The 19,622-nt window shown below is 43.9% G+C and overlaps 1 protein-coding gene across 1 annotated transcript in view; it reads left to right on the forward strand.

Moving 5' to 3' along the window:
* LOC126416368 (pancreatic triacylglycerol lipase-like) overlaps positions 1-19,622 on the forward strand; it is a 247,527-nt gene that overhangs the window by 51,046 nt on the left and 176,859 nt on the right. The window contains exon 2 of the mRNA XM_050084048.1: positions 10,624-10,720. Within this exon, the coding sequence (XP_049940005.1) occupies positions 10,624-10,720 (97 nt within the window). The remainder of the gene's footprint in view (positions 1-10,623; positions 10,721-19,622) is intronic.

A 19,622-nucleotide genomic window follows, 5' to 3' on the forward strand; every position in this document is an offset into this window, starting at 1 on the left:
TATTGTAGGTTTGTAATGAACTCAGTTTTATGTATTCTGAACTTCGAACCGGTCTTTGCTGTAGCGGCCACCTAGTTGGCGAGTAACCTCCTCTATACTGTTGGCTAGAAAGACCAGGATATTTGTAGAGACTAGATGGGTTAAATTGAGGTTATGTTTCTTGTATCCAATCTCCTGTTGGCGTTAATCTTTAATTTCAACATATTACTAGAAGTCTAAGGTAAAACGTGTAAATTGATTTGCTGGACTGGCCCTGAAAATGTTATGTATTTATATCTAAAATTTCACCTCAAAATATTCTTTATATGACAAGAACACACATTTTCAGTAAACGAAGTCTAAAGTTTGAACAGCAGTTTCATGAAGTCTCGGAGCTAAGGTAGGACTTTCTGATTCACTTGGTAGCTCTTTATTTGTGCTTTTGTGCTTCTTTCAGAGGCTTTCGTCCTTTGTCTAGATTGCCTCTCCATATTCTTCTGTTGTCTGTCAACGGTTCTCTTCCTCTGATTGTCTATGAATGACATAGTATTAGTCATATTTTCCAGAGGACATAACGCATTGGTGACACAAAAATGCACAAAGCCAGCCATATGCTGTTGACAGCACTGTGGAGCAGTGACCTCGAACTGTAAACAATCTAGCCAACGAGTAACTACGGATCTGTGGAACGGTCAAGAGCATGCTTTTGCCTAAAGATATTTTACAAAAACAGTGGTAGTTTGGAAAGTGCGAAGAGGGAGTTCCGACGTTTGGATTAATATATTTAAAGGAACTGGATGTGCTCTAAAAATGTACCATCAAGGCCATCGAGAAGTGCACATACTCCACTGAGTCTCGAAGATATGCGCGTTTCAGTTTTATGGGGTCCACGGCATTCAGTTCATAAGGAAGCAGTGTGGACAGAATGACTAGAGAGAATTTCGCCGAATTCTCCATTTCCATTTAAAATTTCATCCATACAAATTGCGGATCGTGGAACAACTGAAAAAAATAATTACCAGTTGCGATTAGAATTTTGTAAGCAAATTATGACAAACATAAACGAGGACAATGGATTTCTGTACAAGCTGTGGCTGTCAGATGAGGCTCATTTTCATCTCACAAGTTACGTAAATGGGCAGGACTACCGTTACTGGGCAGGCAGAAACTCTAATGAAGTTAATGAACGCCCGTCATACATCAGAATGTTGTGTAGTTTCGTAACACTGGGTCATCAGCCCTTACTTATTCGGAAATGAAGAGCGGATCACAGGGATTATGATGCAACCTTTCTTTGCACGTACATTGAAAAATATTCTACAACTTCACTAAAACTGGTTTAAACGGCATGGTGCGACATTGTACACTGCAACGCAATCAATTACACCTGTGCAAGAACTCTTCAGTAACTGCGGCCTCTCAAGACTCGGACATTCCTTGGCCCCTCCAAGATAACCGGATTTTTGCGTCTGTGATTTTTTTCTTGCGGGGCTGGCTTAAGAGTTGGCCTACACGACTCGGTCAAGAATACTGGATGAACTGAAACAAAGAATTCAGAACGAAATTCGTGGGATCCCATCTGAGATGTAACGGTAATCGAGGAGGAACCTTAACAGCAGATTGGAAGAATGCATAGTTACAGGAGGACACTATCTACACCTACACTGGTGTCCAATTCAAGATATATTCACACAAACTGTCAACGGATGTCTGCATGATCGTGTTCTGTACCGAAGATGGCATTCCGGTCAATGGACAACCACACCAGTGACGACTTCAGGGCACCTATGAAACGGGATAGTCGCACATCCACAATCGCTATGTACACAGTCACAGACGGTGCAGTATGGCACAGAGAAGACGAGTACCAGGCTTTCTGCAGTGAAGGACCATAGGAAGAATGGAGACAAGACAGTCGCAAACTGATGTGGCCCGATGGATTAATGTGACTCGTTCTGTTTTTTCTCGGATATGGCGACAATTTACAGAGGCCAAAACTGTATCCCAAAGACCACGGCAGGGCCAACCACGAGTGACATCAGAAACAGAAGTCCGTTATTTGGCTGTATGGGTACGACGGTGCCGCCTTAGTACTACACGGCAACAGCCATGTAAACTCGCAGCATCCACTGGTTGTGCTGTATCGAGGCAAACGGTGCACAGAAGGCTTCGGCATAGTTTCCCTTATAGTCGGAAACTTGCTGTATGAGTACCCATAACACATCTTCACAGAAAGGAATGTCTAGATTGGAGTCGTCAACTTGCCACCTGGACGGGTGAGTAGTGGGCCAAAGTTCTTTTCCCAGATGAGTCCCAATTCGGTCTGGGGAGTGACTCTCGACAGATTCGACTCTGGAGGGAATGTTGAATACGATTTCGGGACCAAAACATTGTGGAAAAATTTGGATCCCTAATTGTGTGGACAGATATGATACTGCGTGAAGAGTTTGACAGAGCACTGAAAGACCTGAGTCGAAACAAGGCCCCCGGAGTAGACAATATTCCATTGGAACTACTGACAGCCGTGGGAGAGCCAGTCCTGACAAAACTCTACCATCTGGTGAGCAAGATGTATGAAACAGGCGAAATACCCTCAGACTTCAAGAAGAATATAATAATTCCAATCCCAAAGAAAGCAGGTGTTGACAGATGTGAAAATTACCGAACTATCAGCTTAATAAGTCACAGCTGCAAAATACTAACACGAATTCTTTACAGACGAATGGAAAAACTAGTAGAAGCCAACCTCGGGGAAGATCAGTTTGGATTCCGTAGAAACACTGGAACACGTGAGGCAATCCTGACCTTACGACTTATCTTAGAAGAAAGATTAAGGAAAGGCAAACCTACGTTTCTAGCATTTGTAGACTTAGAGAAAGCTTTTGACAATGTTGACTGGAATACTCTCTTTCAAATTCTAAAGGTGGCAAGGGTAAAATACAGGGAGCGAAAGGCTATATACAATTTGTACAGAAACCAGATGGCAGTTATAAGAGTCGAGGGACATGAAAGGGAAGCAGTGGTTGGGAAGGGAGTAAGACAGGGTTGTAGCCTCTCCCCGATGTTGTTCAATCTGTATATTGAGCAAGCAGTAAAGGAAACAAAAGAAAAATTCGGAGTAGGTATTAAAATTCATGGAGAAGAAATAAAAACTTTGAGGTTCGCCGATGACATTGTAATTCTGTCAGAGACAGCAAAGGACTTGGAAGAGCAGTTGAATGGAATGGACAGTGTCTTGAAAGGAGGATATAAGATGAACATCAACAAAAGCAAAACAAGGATAATGGAATGTAGTCTAATTAAGTCGGGTGATGCTGAGGGAATTAGATTAGGAAATGAGGCACTTAAAGTAGTAAAGGAGTTTTGCTATTTGGGGAGCAAAATAACTGATGATGGTCGAAGTAGAGAGGATATAAAATGTAGGCTGGCAATGGCAAGGAAAGCGTTTCTGAAGAAGAGAAATTTGTTAACATCCAGTATTGATTTAAGTGTCAGGAAGTCATTTCTGAAAGTATTTGTATGGAGTGTAGCCATGTATGGAAGTGAAACATGGACGATAAATAGTTTGGACACGAAGAGAATAGAAGCTTTCGAAATGTGGTGCTACAGAAGAATGCTGAAGATTAGATGGGTAGATCACATAACTAATGAGGAAGTATTGAATAGGATTGGGGAGGAGAGAAGTTTGTTGCACAACTTGACCAGAAGAAGGGATCGGTTGGTAGGACATGTTCTGAGGCATCAAGGGATCACCAATTTAGTATTGGAGGGCAGCGTGGAGGGTAAAAATCGTAGAGGGAGACCAAGAGATGAATACGCTAAGCAGATTCAGAAGGATGTAGGTTGCAGTAGGTACTGGGAGATGAAAAAGCTTGCACAGGATAGAGTAGCATGGAGAGCTGCATCAAACCAGTCTCAGGACTGAAGACCACAACAACAACAACAACAATTGTGTGGACAGGGATTATGTTGACCACTCGAGCATCTCTACATGAACTTCTACGGTTGAATCTGCAAAGTTTAACTGCTGCCAGGTAGCGTGATGAGATCTTGAGACCTCGTGCGATTGCTGCGAGGCGCTGTAGGCCCAGACTCCGTACTGATAATGCTCGACCTTTCAGAGCAAGTGTGGTTGATGGTTTCTTGGAAACAAGAGATATTGCACACATGGCGTGGCCTCCTCGCTCTCCCGATACCATACTTCATACTTATTCCCATAGAGCATATCTGAGATGCACTAAGGAGACGGGTTGCATCACGTAAGCATCCACCAACCACACCCCAAGGCTAACGAGCACTTCTGCACGAACAATGGGCGTTGTTGCCTCAACAAGACACTGATGACTTCATTCGCAGCATGTCCCGTCGTTGTCAGGCCTGTATTGCTGCCAGAGGTGGTCACACCCCATACTCAGCACATTAAACAATTGTCGGCATGTGTGTGCAAATCCGCTTAGTTGAAAAAAAAACGAACATTTTTGTTTACCGCTATGCATGTTGCTTTAGTTTACGTTCTATATTCTTTACATTGTTTCTGCTTTGCTTTCACCTGGTTATACTGTTTTGTGGCAAAATAAACGCAACTTTGGAAAATTTCCGTTTGTTGCTTTAATTTTGGACACTAGTGTACATACATACTTGGCAAGCCACCGTACGGTGCGTGGCGGAGGGTTCCCTGTACCACTACTAGTTATTTGGTTTCCTATTCCATTTGCAAATGGCTCTGAGCACTATGGGACTTAACATCTTAGGTCATCACTCCCCTAGAACTTAGAACTACTTAAACCTAACTAACCTAAGGACATCACACATATCCATGCCCGAGGCAGGATTCGAACCTGCGACCGTAGCAGTCCCACGGTTCCGGACTGAGCGCCTAGAACGGCACGGCCACCGCGGCCGGCATTCCATTTGCAAATAGAGTGAGGCAAAAACGACTATATGTATGCCTCTATATAAGCCCCGATTTCTCGCATCTTATCTTCGTGGTCCTTACTCAAAACGTACGTTGGTGGCAGTAGAAAGGACGTGCAGTCACCTATAAATTCCGGTTCTCTAAATAATCCCCAAGCGTTTCTCGAACGTCGCCTTTCCTCCAGTGATATCCATTTGAGTTCCCGAAGCATCCCCGTAATACTGCGTGTAGTTAGAACCTACCGGTAACAACACCTCTGAATCGCTTCTATGTCTTCTTTTAATCCGACCTGTTGCGGATCCCAAACACTCGATCAGTATTCAAGAATAGGTCGCACTGATGTCCTGTATGTGGTCTTTTTCACAGATGAAACACACTTTCCCAAAATTCTCCCACTAAACCGAAGTCGACCATATGCCTACGCTACCGCAATTTTCACATGCTCGTTCATTTCATACCGCTTTGCAACGTTAGGCCCATATATTTAAGGGAGGTAATAGAAGGCAGATTTCAGACTACCTAACAGATCAAAACGAAAATTTCTGTTCCGACACTGACAATGTTGAGTGTTTATGGAAAAAGTTCAAGACAATCGTTAAATGCGTTTCAGACAGGTACGTGACGAGTAAAACTGTGAGGGACGGGAAAAACCCACCGTGGTATAACAACAAAGTTAGGAAACTACTGCGAAAGCAAAGAGAGCTTCACTCCAAGTTTAAACGCAGCCAAAACCTCTCAGACAAACAGAAGCTAAACGATGTCAAAGTTAGCGTAAGGAGGGCTATGCGTGAAGCGTTCAGTGAATTCGAAAGTAAAATTCTATGTACCGACTTGACAGAAAATCCTAGGAAGTTCTGGTCTTACGTTAAATCAGTAAGTGGCTCGAAACAGCATATCCAGACACTCCGGGATGATGATGGCATTGAAACAGAGGATGACACGCGTAAAGCTGAAATACTAAACACCTTTTTCCAAAGCTGTTTCACAGAGGAAGACCGCACTGCAGTTCCTTCTCTAAATCCTCGCACAAACGAAAAAATGGCTGACTTCGAAATAAGTGTCCAAGGAATAGAAAAGCAACTGGAATCACTCAATAGAGGAAAGTCCACTGGACCTGACGGGATACCAATTCGATTCTACACGGATTACGCGAAAGAACTTGCCCGCCTTCTAACAGCCGTGTACCGCAAGTCTCTAGAGGAACGGAGGGTTCCAAATGATTGGAAAAGAGCACAGGTAGTCCCAGTCTTCAAGAAGGGTCGTCGAGCAGATGCGCAAAACTATAGACCTATATCTCTCACGTCGATCTGTTGTAGAATTTTAGAACATGTTTTTTGCTCGAGTATCATGTCGTTTTTGGAAACCCAGAATCTACTATGTAGGAATCAACATGGATTCCGGAAACAGCGATCGTGTGAGACCCAACTCGCTTTATTTGTTCATGAGACCCAGAAAATATTAGATACAGGCTCCCAGGTAGATGCTATTTTTCTTGACTTCCGGAAGGCGTTCGATACAGTTCCGCACTGTCGCCTGATAAACAAAGTAAGAGCCTACGGAATATCAGACCAGCTGTGTGGCTGGATTGAAGAGTTTTTAGCAAACAGAACACAGCATGTTGTTATCAATGGAGAGACGTCTACAGACGTTAAATTAACCTCTGGCGTGCCACAGGGGAGTGTTATGGGACCATTGCTTTTCCCAATATATATAAATGACCTAGTAGATAGTGTCGGAAGTTCCATGCGGCTCTTCGCGGATGATGCTGTAGTATACAGAGAAGTTGCAGCATTAGAAAATTGTAGCGAAATGCAGGAAGATCTGCAGCGGATAGGCACTTGGTGCAGGGAGTGGCAACTGTCCCTTAACATAGACAAATGTAATGTATTGCGAATACATAGAAAGAAGGATCCTTTACTGTATGATTATATGCTAGCGGAACAAACACTGGTAGCAATTACTTCTGTAAAATATCTGGGAGTATGCGTGCGGAACGATTTGAAGTGGAATGATCATATAAAATTAATGGTTGGTAAGGCGGGTACCAGGTTGAGATTCATTGGGAGAGTGCTTAGAAAATGTAGTCCATCAACAAAGGAGGCGGCTTATAAAACACTCGTTCGACCTATACTTGAGTATTGCTCATCAGTGTGGGATCCGAACCAGATCGGTTTGACGGAGGAGATAGAGAAGATCCAAAGAAGAGCGGCGCGTTTCGTCACAGGGTTATTTGGTAACCGTGATAGCGTTACGGAGATGTTCAATAAACTCAAGTGGCAGACTCTGCAAGAGAGGCGCTCTGCATCGCGGTGTAGCTTGCTCGCCAGGTTTCGAGAGGGTGCGTTTCTGGATGAGGTATCGAATATATTGCTTCCCCCTACTTATACCTCCCGAGGAGATTACGAATGTAAAATTAGAGAGATTAGAGCGCGCACGGAGGCTTTCAGACAGTCGTTCTTCCCGCGAACCATACGCGACTGGAACAGGAAAAGGAGGTAATGACAGTGGCACGTAAAGTGCCCTCCGCCACACACCGTTGGGTGGCTTGCGGAGTATAAATGTAGATGTAGATGTAGATGTCAAGCAGGACACTGCTAATGCTGTATCCGAACATTACCGGTCTGTTTTTCCTGCTCATCCGCATTAAAGTATATTTTTGTAAATTTAGAATTAGCTGCCATGCATTACATCAACTACGACGTTGTTGTATCCTCCTACAGTCACTCAACCTCGACACCATCCCGTACACCAGAGTATCATCAGCAAACAATCACAAGTAGCTATCCACACTGTCCGCTAGATTATTTATGAGTACTGAAAAAAAGTAGAGGCCCTATCACACTTCCATGGGACACACCTGACCATACCCTTGTCTGTGCTGAACACTCAACGTCGAGGACAACGTAATAGGGTCTATTACTCAATAAGTCTTCGAGCCACTCCCATGTCTGGGAACCTTTCCCATATGCTCGTACCTTCGTTAACAGTCTGCTGTGCGGCACTGTGACAGATGCTTTCCAGAAATCTAGAATAGTGTAACCTGTCTGTTGCCCTTCATCCATAGTTCTCAGTATATCATGTGAGAAAAGGACAAACTGAATTTCGCGCGCATGCTACTCTCTAAAACCGTGCTGATTCGAGAACAAAAGCTAGCTTTTCGGCCTCTAGGAAATTTATTATATTCTTACTGAGAATATGGATATAATATTCAAACATGATATAATATTATATACCGGTATATAATATTATATACGAGGTTTGGAACTTAAACTCTGCTAACGGTATACTACGCCTTCCACATCGCTGGCAACGGTTTCTAGATAACGCTGGTGACTACTCTGAAGGGCAGTAACAGGTGCAAACATGTAACTGTTTTGTATCGGTTGTGAACAAATAGTTGCCGCTATTTAAGTTCCAGCCCTCATAATATATATATATATATATATATATATATATATATATATATATATATATAATTTGGATTACTACCTCTTAAAAGGCAAGTTGTGATGATTCAAATGCTCTCAGCAAAAGTTTCCTCCTGTTTTTTTCTATTTCTATTGGGTGTTTCAAAAGTTCCTGTTTTTCTGTTTCACCATGTAATATTTCCTTTGCTATATGTGACAATAACATAATATACTCGTAAATTCAGAATATAATACACATTTTGCATCTTTACATGGTTTATGACCAGTGCGACAGTACATTTGCTGCAAATGTAGTATATACCATGGATCGGAGAAGGCTCTACACATAACCAGAGTCTATCAACATCTGTCACGGACATCGTTATTTTTCAGAGCTCTGTCTGACGCCGGTAGTGAGTTATGGAAGAAATGTCTTCGTGGTTGTAGAGAGAATCTGACTGACAGTATGAACAACGGCGGTTTGGACAAGAATTCTGATTCTCAAAACCATGACGCTCCTTTGCACTGGATGTCACAGTTGGTATACAAATTGCGGAATTATTCAAAAGTTTGACTGGCAGGTTTTTCCAGGGAACATTTCGCGGCTAAATGTGTCACAATATTTTTGGAAAAAATATAAATTACAAATATTGCTGATATGTGTATTATGGGCCTTAGGCCGTGGTCCAGGACATAATTCTCTGCCTAACGTTTCGTCTTCCAATGCTGCACGCACCGTCAGTGGCTGTAATGACTCAGAAAGCTGTTACAGACTCAGCCAAATTCAGCAAGCTGAACTGATTATATCTACGCAACGGTCGGTTCCTGACGTCATCAGACTGCTACTTAAGCTCGTGGAGTCGCTCCGACATATGTTGTGGAGCTTGTAATGGGGAACAGTTGGCAGTGTTCATTTTTTTTTTAACACTAAGGCACACAACATGCCTAATTTCAATCCTTCTCCTTTTCTGTTGAAATTGTTTTTGTGCTTTGTTTATCTATGGCCTCTCTGTACATCCTACCATAGTAAATGTTACATCTTGCTAAAACCGAGGTGCCTGAGACTTAACCAACGTATTTTACAGTAATAAATAAAGTCTCCATACTCTCCATTCAGTTCCATCGAAAACAGTTACAACTCACAGTGGAGTAATCAGAAAACTTACTGTTGATACCACCAATATCTTTCCATGCTGCATGCCTGCAAATTCCTCAAAAAGTGCTTTTTGATGTACAAGACACTGAATCCCGTCTTGTGGATCGTTGTAATTTTTCGTTCTTTTACTGTCATCTAAATATTTAAATTGTGTCTGCGTGGTATTGTAACGTCATTTCATGGCAAATAAGCACTATCCATCGCTTATGCGAATTGAGAATTGTCATCCCTCTCTTCTGTCAGTCCCATTCATTTTAAAGGATTGTGACGTTAGATCCCTAGACTGCCTCTTTTTTGCAAACAGCCACTGGACCTGTGAATGTCCTCCATACCAGGAACAAGTAGCAAAACAGTGCTGACACCACGATTCTGCCGAACTCAGAGAGTTGTGCCGACCGAAAAACGCCGCACCGCAATGTTACATGAAACGTGGCGCTGTTCCGAGAACTTCCGAGAAGGGCCGAGCAAACCCGAGTGCCATGTCGGGCCTTCGCCCACACGCGGCCCACAGACGCTGCACGCTTGAACTTTGACACGCCGTGGCCGGCCCTGTTCTATGACTTTCAGAGTGTCTCTCCTCAGTCCATATACTCCACATTCTTACGACTCGTGGCGTGCCGGCCATTCCGAGCAGCGACATTGCGGAACGACAGACTGCAGCGTCGATACTCAGAACGACAGCAAGTGCTGGCAGGCGTCTCTCCTTCTTACACCAGAGCTAGCCTCATCCTCTCACCAACTACGAACACTACAATGCGATTTCAGAATGAAAAACGCGCTCTGTAGTATTTCTTTGTATAGAAAACGCAGATGGCGCCACTCCCAAAGGCGTTGAGTGGTTGCGCTGGAATGCTAACCATTTGCATATCTGAGCATGTAGTACATCTTACACCAAACTGACGTTCTCTGCATTCCGCAGTCGCGGTGCTCCAGTTTTATAGCCCAGCAGTGTACTTAAGAAACGAACCTCGACGGAGGTCCGTTAGTCGTGACAACCTGTCCCAACGCCCGCTGCCACCACCGAAAAGGATACTCGTTAACCTTTCGGAGCTTGCTAAAGGAACTCCAACGTTTCTTCAATGTGTTGTTATGAAAGTGCAGCACGTAGAGTAGTCTGAAACTTTGCAGAAGACGCCAGTAAAGATGGAATGTTTGTGTTTTGGCAGCAACGGCTGGAGTGCAACCTGAATGGGTGATTGGTCCGTGCACCCTGGAGTTGTCCACCAACTGCAGCAGCAATGTCGTCTTCTACCTCTTTCACAGGTAAGCTACCGACATGTCTTTAAATCTTTGGTTTTTTGGCGTTGGACTCAATCGATTGTTGACGTTTCGAAGATTGGTATGGTACCGTTCTGCATCTCTCTCCAGGGGGGGGGGGGGGATTTTCTCCGCCTGGGGACTGGGTGTTTGAGTTGTCCTCGTCATTTCATCATGATTCATAGAAGTGGCGAGATCGGACTGTGTAAAGATTGGGAATTTGTACGGGTGCTGATAACAGTGCAGTTAAGCGACCCGCAAAGCAAACATCACCATCATCATCATCATCATGCATTATCATCCATCATCATCCATCTCTCTCTACCTTCTTCCAGTCTCCTCATCACTGTGTACCTGATACACGAAGTGCTCTCTACAGGGTGAAACCAAACCTACGGCCAAACCATCACGAAACGTTCTTCAGACGTACAGAAAGAAAATATGTTCACGGACATGGATCGGGTCCCGGCGGAGGTTCGAGTCCTCCCTGAGGCATGGGTGTGTCTGTTTGTCCTTAGGATAATTTATGTTAATCCAGTGTAAGCTTAGGGACTGATGACCTTAGCAGTTAAGTCCCATAAGATTTCACACACATTTGAACATTTGGGTTGGGCTGGTTGGGGGAAGAGACCAAACAGCGAGGTCATCGGCCCCAAAGGATTAGGGAAGGACGGGGATGGAAGTCGGCCGTGCCCTTTCAGTGGAACCATCCCGGAATTTGCCTGGAGCGATGTAGGGAAACCATAAAAAACTAAATCAGGATGGCCGGACCCGGGATTGAACATTTGAACATGGATCGGGAAACGCCTTATTTCCATGTTAGAGATCAGTTTCTACAACTCTTCAAGAGTTTACTCACGTGAAACACACAAGAAAAAAACTGAACAGCACACTGTGAAACACTTTCCTAAATGAGATGTTAAAAATGCCCTCCATTAGCAAAGATACATCCATCAACCCATTGTTGCATTGAATCCCTGATGTGCTGGTGCGTCCATGGAGAATTGCATGCCGGCCGCTGTGGCACACTTTCGTGAGGATTCTCGCTCCATTTCAGGTCTCTTCGTAGGCAAACTCCTAGATGTTTTATGGAAGTATCTGCTTGCAGCAATTGTTCTGTAGTTGTGTAATCATGCAGTAAAGGGTCTTTCTATCTACGTCTTCGCAATACCTTACAATTGTTCATGTTGAGGATCAGTTGCAACTCATTGAGCCTCACGTCGATCCTCCACAGGTCTTCTTGCATTTCCCTACAATTTTGTAGTGTCGCAACTTCTCTGTATACAACAGCATCATCCACGAAAAGGCTCATGGAACTTCCGATGTTATCTAATAGGTTATATATATATTGTTATTATCCGCGTTGGATCTTCTGAATTTCGCGCCTGTTAATGATACTTGGTGAATTAAGCAACCAGCCACAAATACTTTTTGAATGGACCACAACAAAACGAACCGCCACCAGCTGGAATGTATATAAGTGAACACAAGTATTTTGCCTCATATATTGCAAGCACTTTAGCGTATTTTTATTAATGAAACAGAGAATAAAGTGCCACTAAATAATCAAATATTCTTGTGCAGTGTCCAGCAAACTACATGCTGTCAACCCAAACTCTACCTAACGAAAATTGTTAGCCATCTGACGACTAACATGGTAGACGAAAACACTCAAAAACTATTTGTGGGTGGTTGCGTCATTTGCCAACTGTTTATATACCGGGTGGCTACAGTTAAATGTTCCCTATTTAACACGTTATCACACGGAAAGTTATTATCGTACGAGTACCAAACTTGGTAGCAATAGTGTCCAAGGTATGGGGAGCATGATTTCTATGCGTCACAGCGCCACCGTCCAGTTCCAACTATGGCCACCAGGTGCCGTGATCAGGCACCGTGATTCGTAGTCTCACACACCTGACTAGTCGAAGTGCTCTTGTTGACGTCTCAATATGAGCTTGGACGAAAGGAGCAGGGCATTATTGGTGCTCTATTATCAAAACAACAGTAATGCTGCGGCTGCACTTCGAGAATATCGCCTGCTGAAAGGATTACGGAAGGGTCCTCTTTCTCCACCTGCTGTGCGGAGCATAATGAAGAATTTCTAATCAACTGGAGAACTGGGCGTTGCTCTGGAAAGAGGCCAACTACCTGTTGCACCACAGGTGGTTCATGAAATCGCTGTTCTGTGGCAGACAACGCTGCGAGCTGTTTCCAATCTTCAGACAGCGCGCGTGCTGTGTCATGACAGTTGAACATCCCGTGGTCCACTGTACGGAAGATGCTTCACCATTCTCAAGTGGTATCCGTACAAGATCCATATCGTACAGCAGCTTGCACCACAGGACGCACAACGACGTGTTGACTTCGCTCTCCACTTTCTCGCAAGGATTGAAGTTGACGAGGGTTGGCCCTGCACCATCCTACGGACAGATGAAGCTCATTTTTCACTGAACACACGCACAACTGCCAAGTGTGAGGATCTTCACCACCAGTCACGGTGCATGAAGTTCCTCTGTGTGGTGAACGTGTCACCGTATGTTGTGGCTTCACGGCTACGTTCATTATTGGCCCATTCTTTCTGAACAGGTTGGCGCTCAAGGAACAAGACGTGCAATGTGATTGGCCAGCATTACTGTGATACGCTCCTGCTCGAATTAACAGCCGATAGTTTCCAAATGCTTGGCCAGTACGATCACTTAATCTCATTCCCTGTGATATCTGATTGTGGGGCTACCTAAAGGACAGGGTTTACAAGGTGAACATTTACACATGTGCTGAATAGAAACCCAGCATATCAAGAGAGGTAGCCAGCACACCTACGGACATGCTTCGATCTGGTGTGCAGAATACAATCCTGCGCTTTCAGCCTCTTCTCGACACTGATGGGTTGCCATATTGAGCCCATTTTGTTACAGTAATGGTACCGGTATGTAATGGTATGATGTACCGTAGCAGCTCATTACAAGCGTTTCAATTGAATTAATTCTGCATTATTTATCTTCCGCATGTCCTTGACATTAATGCTACCTTGTTTGGTATTCGTACGGTAATTAGTTTCCGTGTTAAATAAGCAAAGTTTAATTATAACCACCCGGTACATTGCGCAACATAATTGTCCTACAGTATTCGGCGGCACTTCCGGAGTTACTTCTACGTCTGTAGATTTCTCTCCGTTCAGAATGACGTGCTGGTCTCTGTTTGCTAGAAACTCTTGAATCCAGTCATACAGCTGGTCTGATATTCCACACTGTACCGAATGCCTTTCGGAAGTCATGGATCACGGTATCTACCTGGGCGCCTGTACCTTCTGCATCCTGTGTCACCTGGACGATTTTTGTTTTTGGAACCCATGTTGGTCCCTAAAGAGGAGATTTTTGGTCTCCAAAAATTTCCTAATACACGAGCATAAAACGTATTCCAGAACTGTACAGAGGACCAACGTCAGGGACATAGACCTATATTTTTGTGTGTCTGTTCGGCGACCATTCCTGAAAACACGAATGACCTGTGCTTTTTCCAATCATTAGGAACGCTTCGCCCGTCAAGAGACCAACGGTACACTCCCGTTGACACAGGGGCAAGCTCTTTCGCATGCTCCGTGTAGAATCGAGCTGGTGTCTCGTCAGGTCCAGTGGCCTTTCCTCCTTTAGCGATTTCATTTGCTTTTCTATCATTTAGTCACTTATTTCGATTCTTTCATTTTGTCGTTCGTGCGACGATTTAAAGGAGGAGCTAAAGTGTGATCTTCCTCTGTGAAATAGTTTTGGAAAAAGACTTTTACTATTTTGGCCTTTTTCTGTTATTCTTTGTTTCAGTGTCGTTAAGATGACGGAGTGTCTGGACAGATGGCTTCGATTGATTCACTGATTTAGCATAAGACCAGAACTTCTTAGTATGTTTTGTCAAGTCGGTAGACAGAACGCTCCATGCACAGCCGTCCTCTTTTTGGCTTAGTTTGATTACCGTTGTCGAAACACGGTGACACGGTGGATGTTTTCCATCCCTCACAATTCTGCTCGTTACATACTTGTCTGAAGCGTTTTGTACGACGCTCGTGAACTTCGTCCTTTGATGCTTAGCGCTGTTAGTGCTGGTGATGAAATTTTCGAGATGATCTGTCAAGTAATCTTAAATCTGTCTCTTATCGCTCTTGCTAAACAAAAAGACCTTCCTGACTTTAGTTATACTCGTATTTACAACCGTATTCAGTGATGCTGTCTCGCCCTTAGGCCGGTAGTACTCCATCATATTTCTTTGACAAAGATCTTTGACATGGTACTAAAAAGGGGTATTACACTGTCGTCATAATTTTCGTCAGATTTCAATATGGCGGACAACAACAACTTGTTGTTATGCGCTGCAGTTGCTTGTACCACAGTTGCTCTGTGAGTGCATTTAGAAGAAAAAGTGGCGGAAGGAAAGGAAACATACTTGGGTGAAGCCATGGGTATTACGTCGAGATAGTAAAAGTATTCAGCAAAATCTGTTATGAGAATTCAGTATTTCATTGCTTATTAGCATCTGATTTCATCCAGCTTTCTGCCTTTAGTGATACGTGTGCATTATTTATCTACAAGTTAATTTATACAGGGTGGGGCAAATAAAAGTGGTCTGGAAGAGTGAATACGACTGGAGGTTAATGTATGCATATAACCACATCCCGTGACGCGCACACCATGTGTACGCCCGCCATTTGACCTACACCGGTTGGTTCAAATGGCTCTGAGCACTATGGGACTTAACATCGATGGTCATCAGTCCCCTAGAACTTAGAACTACTTAAACCTAACTAACCTAAGGACATCACACACATCCATGCCCGAGGCAGGATTCGAACCTGCGACCGTAGCAGTCGTGCGGCTCCGGACTCAGCACCTAGAACCGCTAGACCACCGCGGCCGGCGACCTACACCGGTTCAGAGCATAGTTCGGGCTGTGTCAGTGTGAGTGGAACGGTGCAAAGCGGACGATGTACTCACACTAGAGCAGCAGGTGTTCGTTATGGAAAGTTACGTGACAACAAAGTCGTGGAAACGGTGAGGTTAGTTGTTTGCTGAGAAGTTCAGTGGTGTCAAAGTGCCAGCAAAGAGTGCCATGGAACGCTTAGTCTGAAAATCGCGTCAGCCAGGATCTTTTTTGAACAGGTCAAAAAACGTTCCAAAACATGTCCGCTCACCAGAAAATGTGGCTGCAGTCCACTATAAAATGTTTCAGAGTTCTATCAAATCAACCGGACGCCTGTCGTAAGATACCGATATATCATGCCGATCATGCGGACGAATATTCCATCTGGAGCTACCCATGCGTCGCTGCCGCGTCTCTCTCGGTCATGCATTAAAACCAGCAGATGCTCGTCAGCGCCTCCAGCACAGTGAATGGCTTGGTCATTTTTTTCATGTGTGAAGAAGCGTGGTTTTGCGTGAGTGGTTATGTCAACTCACAGAATCACATGTCCTGGGCAGTGGGAATCCGCGTAACTCCCACAAAACACTATTGCATGATCAGAAGGTTGGGGTTTCGTGTACAGTGTCTGCACGCCACATTATTGGTCCCATCTTCTTTCATCGGACGCTGACTTCGGCGCGTTACATTGAGAGCATTGTGAAACCATTTGTGGCAACACTAACGGTGAAAAGCCCATAGTTACTTCCAACAGGATGGAGCAATTGCCCATACAGCTGGCCGAACCTTGAAGCACATTTGGACTAACTTCACGTCTGACAGAGTTGTTAGCGGAGGTGAGTCTGGTCACGGCCCTAGCTGGCCAACCAGATCACCCGATCAGTCAGTGTGCGATTACTTTGTGTGAAGAGCCGTCAAGTCTAAGGTGTATCGCAACAACTCTCATAGTCTTCAGGAACTGGAGCGGAACATTCCGGATGAGACAGCAGCAATTGCAGCAGTCCAGTTTCGATCCGCCTTAGCAATTTGCTAACCAAGGCCCAGAAGTGCCTAGAGATGAATGGTGGTCACTTTAAACACCTGCAGTAGCCATGTTAGTACTGTATTTCCTTTCCTACGCTGTGTTTCTTTGTACCCTGAAACTCTGATCTGCGGACCACTTTTATGCTGCGGTGGCTTGCCGCTCGGTCTAGGGCGCCTTACCACGGTTCGCGCGGCTCCTCCCGTCGGAGGTTCGAGTCCTCCCTCGGGCATGGGTGTGTGTTGTCTTTAGCGTAAGTTAGTTTAGCCTAGGAACCGATGACCTCACCAGTTTGGTCCCATAGGAACTTACCACCAATTTCCAAATTTTTGCCACTTTTATTTGTATGTACAGGGTGATTCAAAAAGAATACCACAACTTAAAAAATGTTTATTTAATGAAAGAAACATAATATAACCTTCTGTTATACATCATTACAAAGAGTATTTAAAAAGGTTTTTTTTTTTCACTCAAAAACAAGTTCAGAGATGTTCAATATGGCCCCCTCCAGACACACGAGCAATATCAACCCGATACTCCAACTCGTTCCACACTCTTCTGTAGCATATCAGGCGTAACAGTTTGGATAGCTGCTGTTATTTCTCGTTTTAAATCATCAATGGTGGCTGGGAGAGGTGGCCGAAACACCATATCCTTAACATACCCCCATAAGAAAAATCGCAGGGGGTAAGATCAGGGCTTCTTGGAGGCCAGTGATGAAGTGCTCTGTCACGGGCTGCCTGGCGGCCGATCCATCGCCTCGGGTAGTTGACGTTCAGGTTTCATAACTAACCTTTTTCGTAGGGCTCTCCATACAGTTGATTGTGGAATTTGCAGCTCTCTGCTAGCTCTGCGAGTCGATTTTCCTGGGCTGCGAACAAATGCTTGCTGGATGCGTGCTACATTTTCATCACTCGTTCTCGGCCGTCCAGAACTTTTCCCTTTGCACAAACACCCATTCTCTGTAAACTGTTTATACCAACGTTTAATACACCACCTATCAGGAGGTTTAACACCATACTTCGTTCGAAATGCACGCTGAACAACTGTCGTCGACTCACTTCTGCCGTACTCAATAACACAAAAAGCTTTCTGTTGAGCGGTCGCCATCTTAGCATCAACTGACGCTGACGCCTAGTCAGCAGCACCTCAAGCGAACAAATGTACAACTAAATGAAACTTTATAGCTCCCTTAATTCGCCAACAGATAGTGCTTAGCTCTGCCTTTTGTCGTTGCAGAGTTTTAAATTCCTAAAGTTGTGGTATTCTTTTTGAATCACCCGTATTGTGGAATGTAATGGTCCTGAACCTCCGCCGCTGCCGTAACTAATGACGGTGACAGTGATGTGCATTCAGCAGTCAGTTGTATGGAAGCTGTGCAGTGAAGTGGGTCAACGTGGAGACGTGGCAGAATGCCAGAAATGAAGCACCCTGCTTGGACGTACCCCCCACCACACTGCGAATGAAGTTTCTCGACCGATTGATGTCTCAATGCTGGCTGTGCAAAGAATGATGTACCACTCACAGCCACGTAACACGCCGAAAGAAAGCGAAGTGCCTTGTCACTATCAATCGGATCCAAACCCGACATGGATTGCTGTTGGCAGTGAATGCTAGTCCATGTGAACCAATGTCAGGCGCGAACATTGAAAAGGGAACTGCATGCAGTGGACTTTATGAGTCCGGTTCATCATAAAAAATATTTGAAATGATTTATGGCATTCCTGGCTGGGAGACCAAGCCCGGTATTACTCGTCCAGCTGCTGCAAATGTTTCTATCCCCTTCGGCGACTTGCGAGTCGATGAAAATGAGATGAAATGCTTAAGGCAATACAACTCTCGTAAAAGACCACTGAGCAGTGGTCTCTCACAGCGGCACGTGAAGGTGCACGTCTGCAGTGGGCCAAACAGTACAGAAAGTGAACAGTTTCGATTACATTAGCTTAGACTAGAGTATACTACATATAGACCACATTAGATGTACTTTTTGTTCTATAGATACGCCGAGTGAGGAAATCATCAAGGTTGTGAGAATTGTCATTAAACAAGAATACCCAATACACATTTACAAAGAATAAGAGATTTATTAATGTACCTTCCACAAACCTCAAGCGAACTAGTCCTAAAGGATATGGAATAAGTCAAAAAATCTGAAACATGTTTTCGTTAAAAAAGGAGTAAACAACTAGAAATTTCGAGTATGCTGGGATTATAAATATTAGGCTATTAAACAGATACATTATCAGACAGTAAATCATTTTACAAGCCTCATTTACATTGATTACGTTATTGAGCTGAAGATATGCAGAAATCAGGTTGAACTAATACCCGCATTACTTGATACCAGCTGAAAATAATCCGCTTCGCTGGCGTTTTTGTTTCCTGCCAGTAGTTTTATGAATGTAATAATGACAAAAAACTGCGGTGCAAGACTTTTTCGTTATTTTTTAAAAATCATTATACGGACAAATATCTTATATGTAAGAGAACACTGCTAGACATGCTTCTTTCTTCATCGGTTTCGTTGTTCCGCGCCACCTTTCGTTTTTTCGACACTATACAGGGTCGCGAAAAGTTGTTTTTACGTTTGGGCATTTTTCCAATATATTTTCACCTTCCTTTTTTTTAAACACAGATATTAATTACTCCTCCTTTAATTGCTGAACTGGAACTGAACCACAATTTTCGAGAGTAGTTTTTCCTTCATTATTTTTTTCCTGTGATAATTATAAATATTACTAATACGCGCTAGGCAGAGATTGCGCTTCGCAATTTGAGTTGGCAGCGCCGAATCAGCATTACAATTTTCGTCACCTACAACCACCCACTTTCACCCAGCGCGGCCTAAACACCATAGTGCACAATGGGAGAGACTGAGGCTACTCGCATGTATAAACATCATTGGTCTGTAGTGAATAATTTTAGCTACCAACTAAATTTACGGACACGCGTCCCTTGAGTATTAGCAACATATAAACATCT

This window comes from Schistocerca serialis, chromosome 8, assembly GCF_023864345.2.
Source record: "Schistocerca serialis cubense isolate TAMUIC-IGC-003099 chromosome 8, iqSchSeri2.2, whole genome shotgun sequence".
Taxonomy (NCBI): domain Eukaryota; kingdom Metazoa; phylum Arthropoda; class Insecta; order Orthoptera; family Acrididae; genus Schistocerca; species Schistocerca serialis.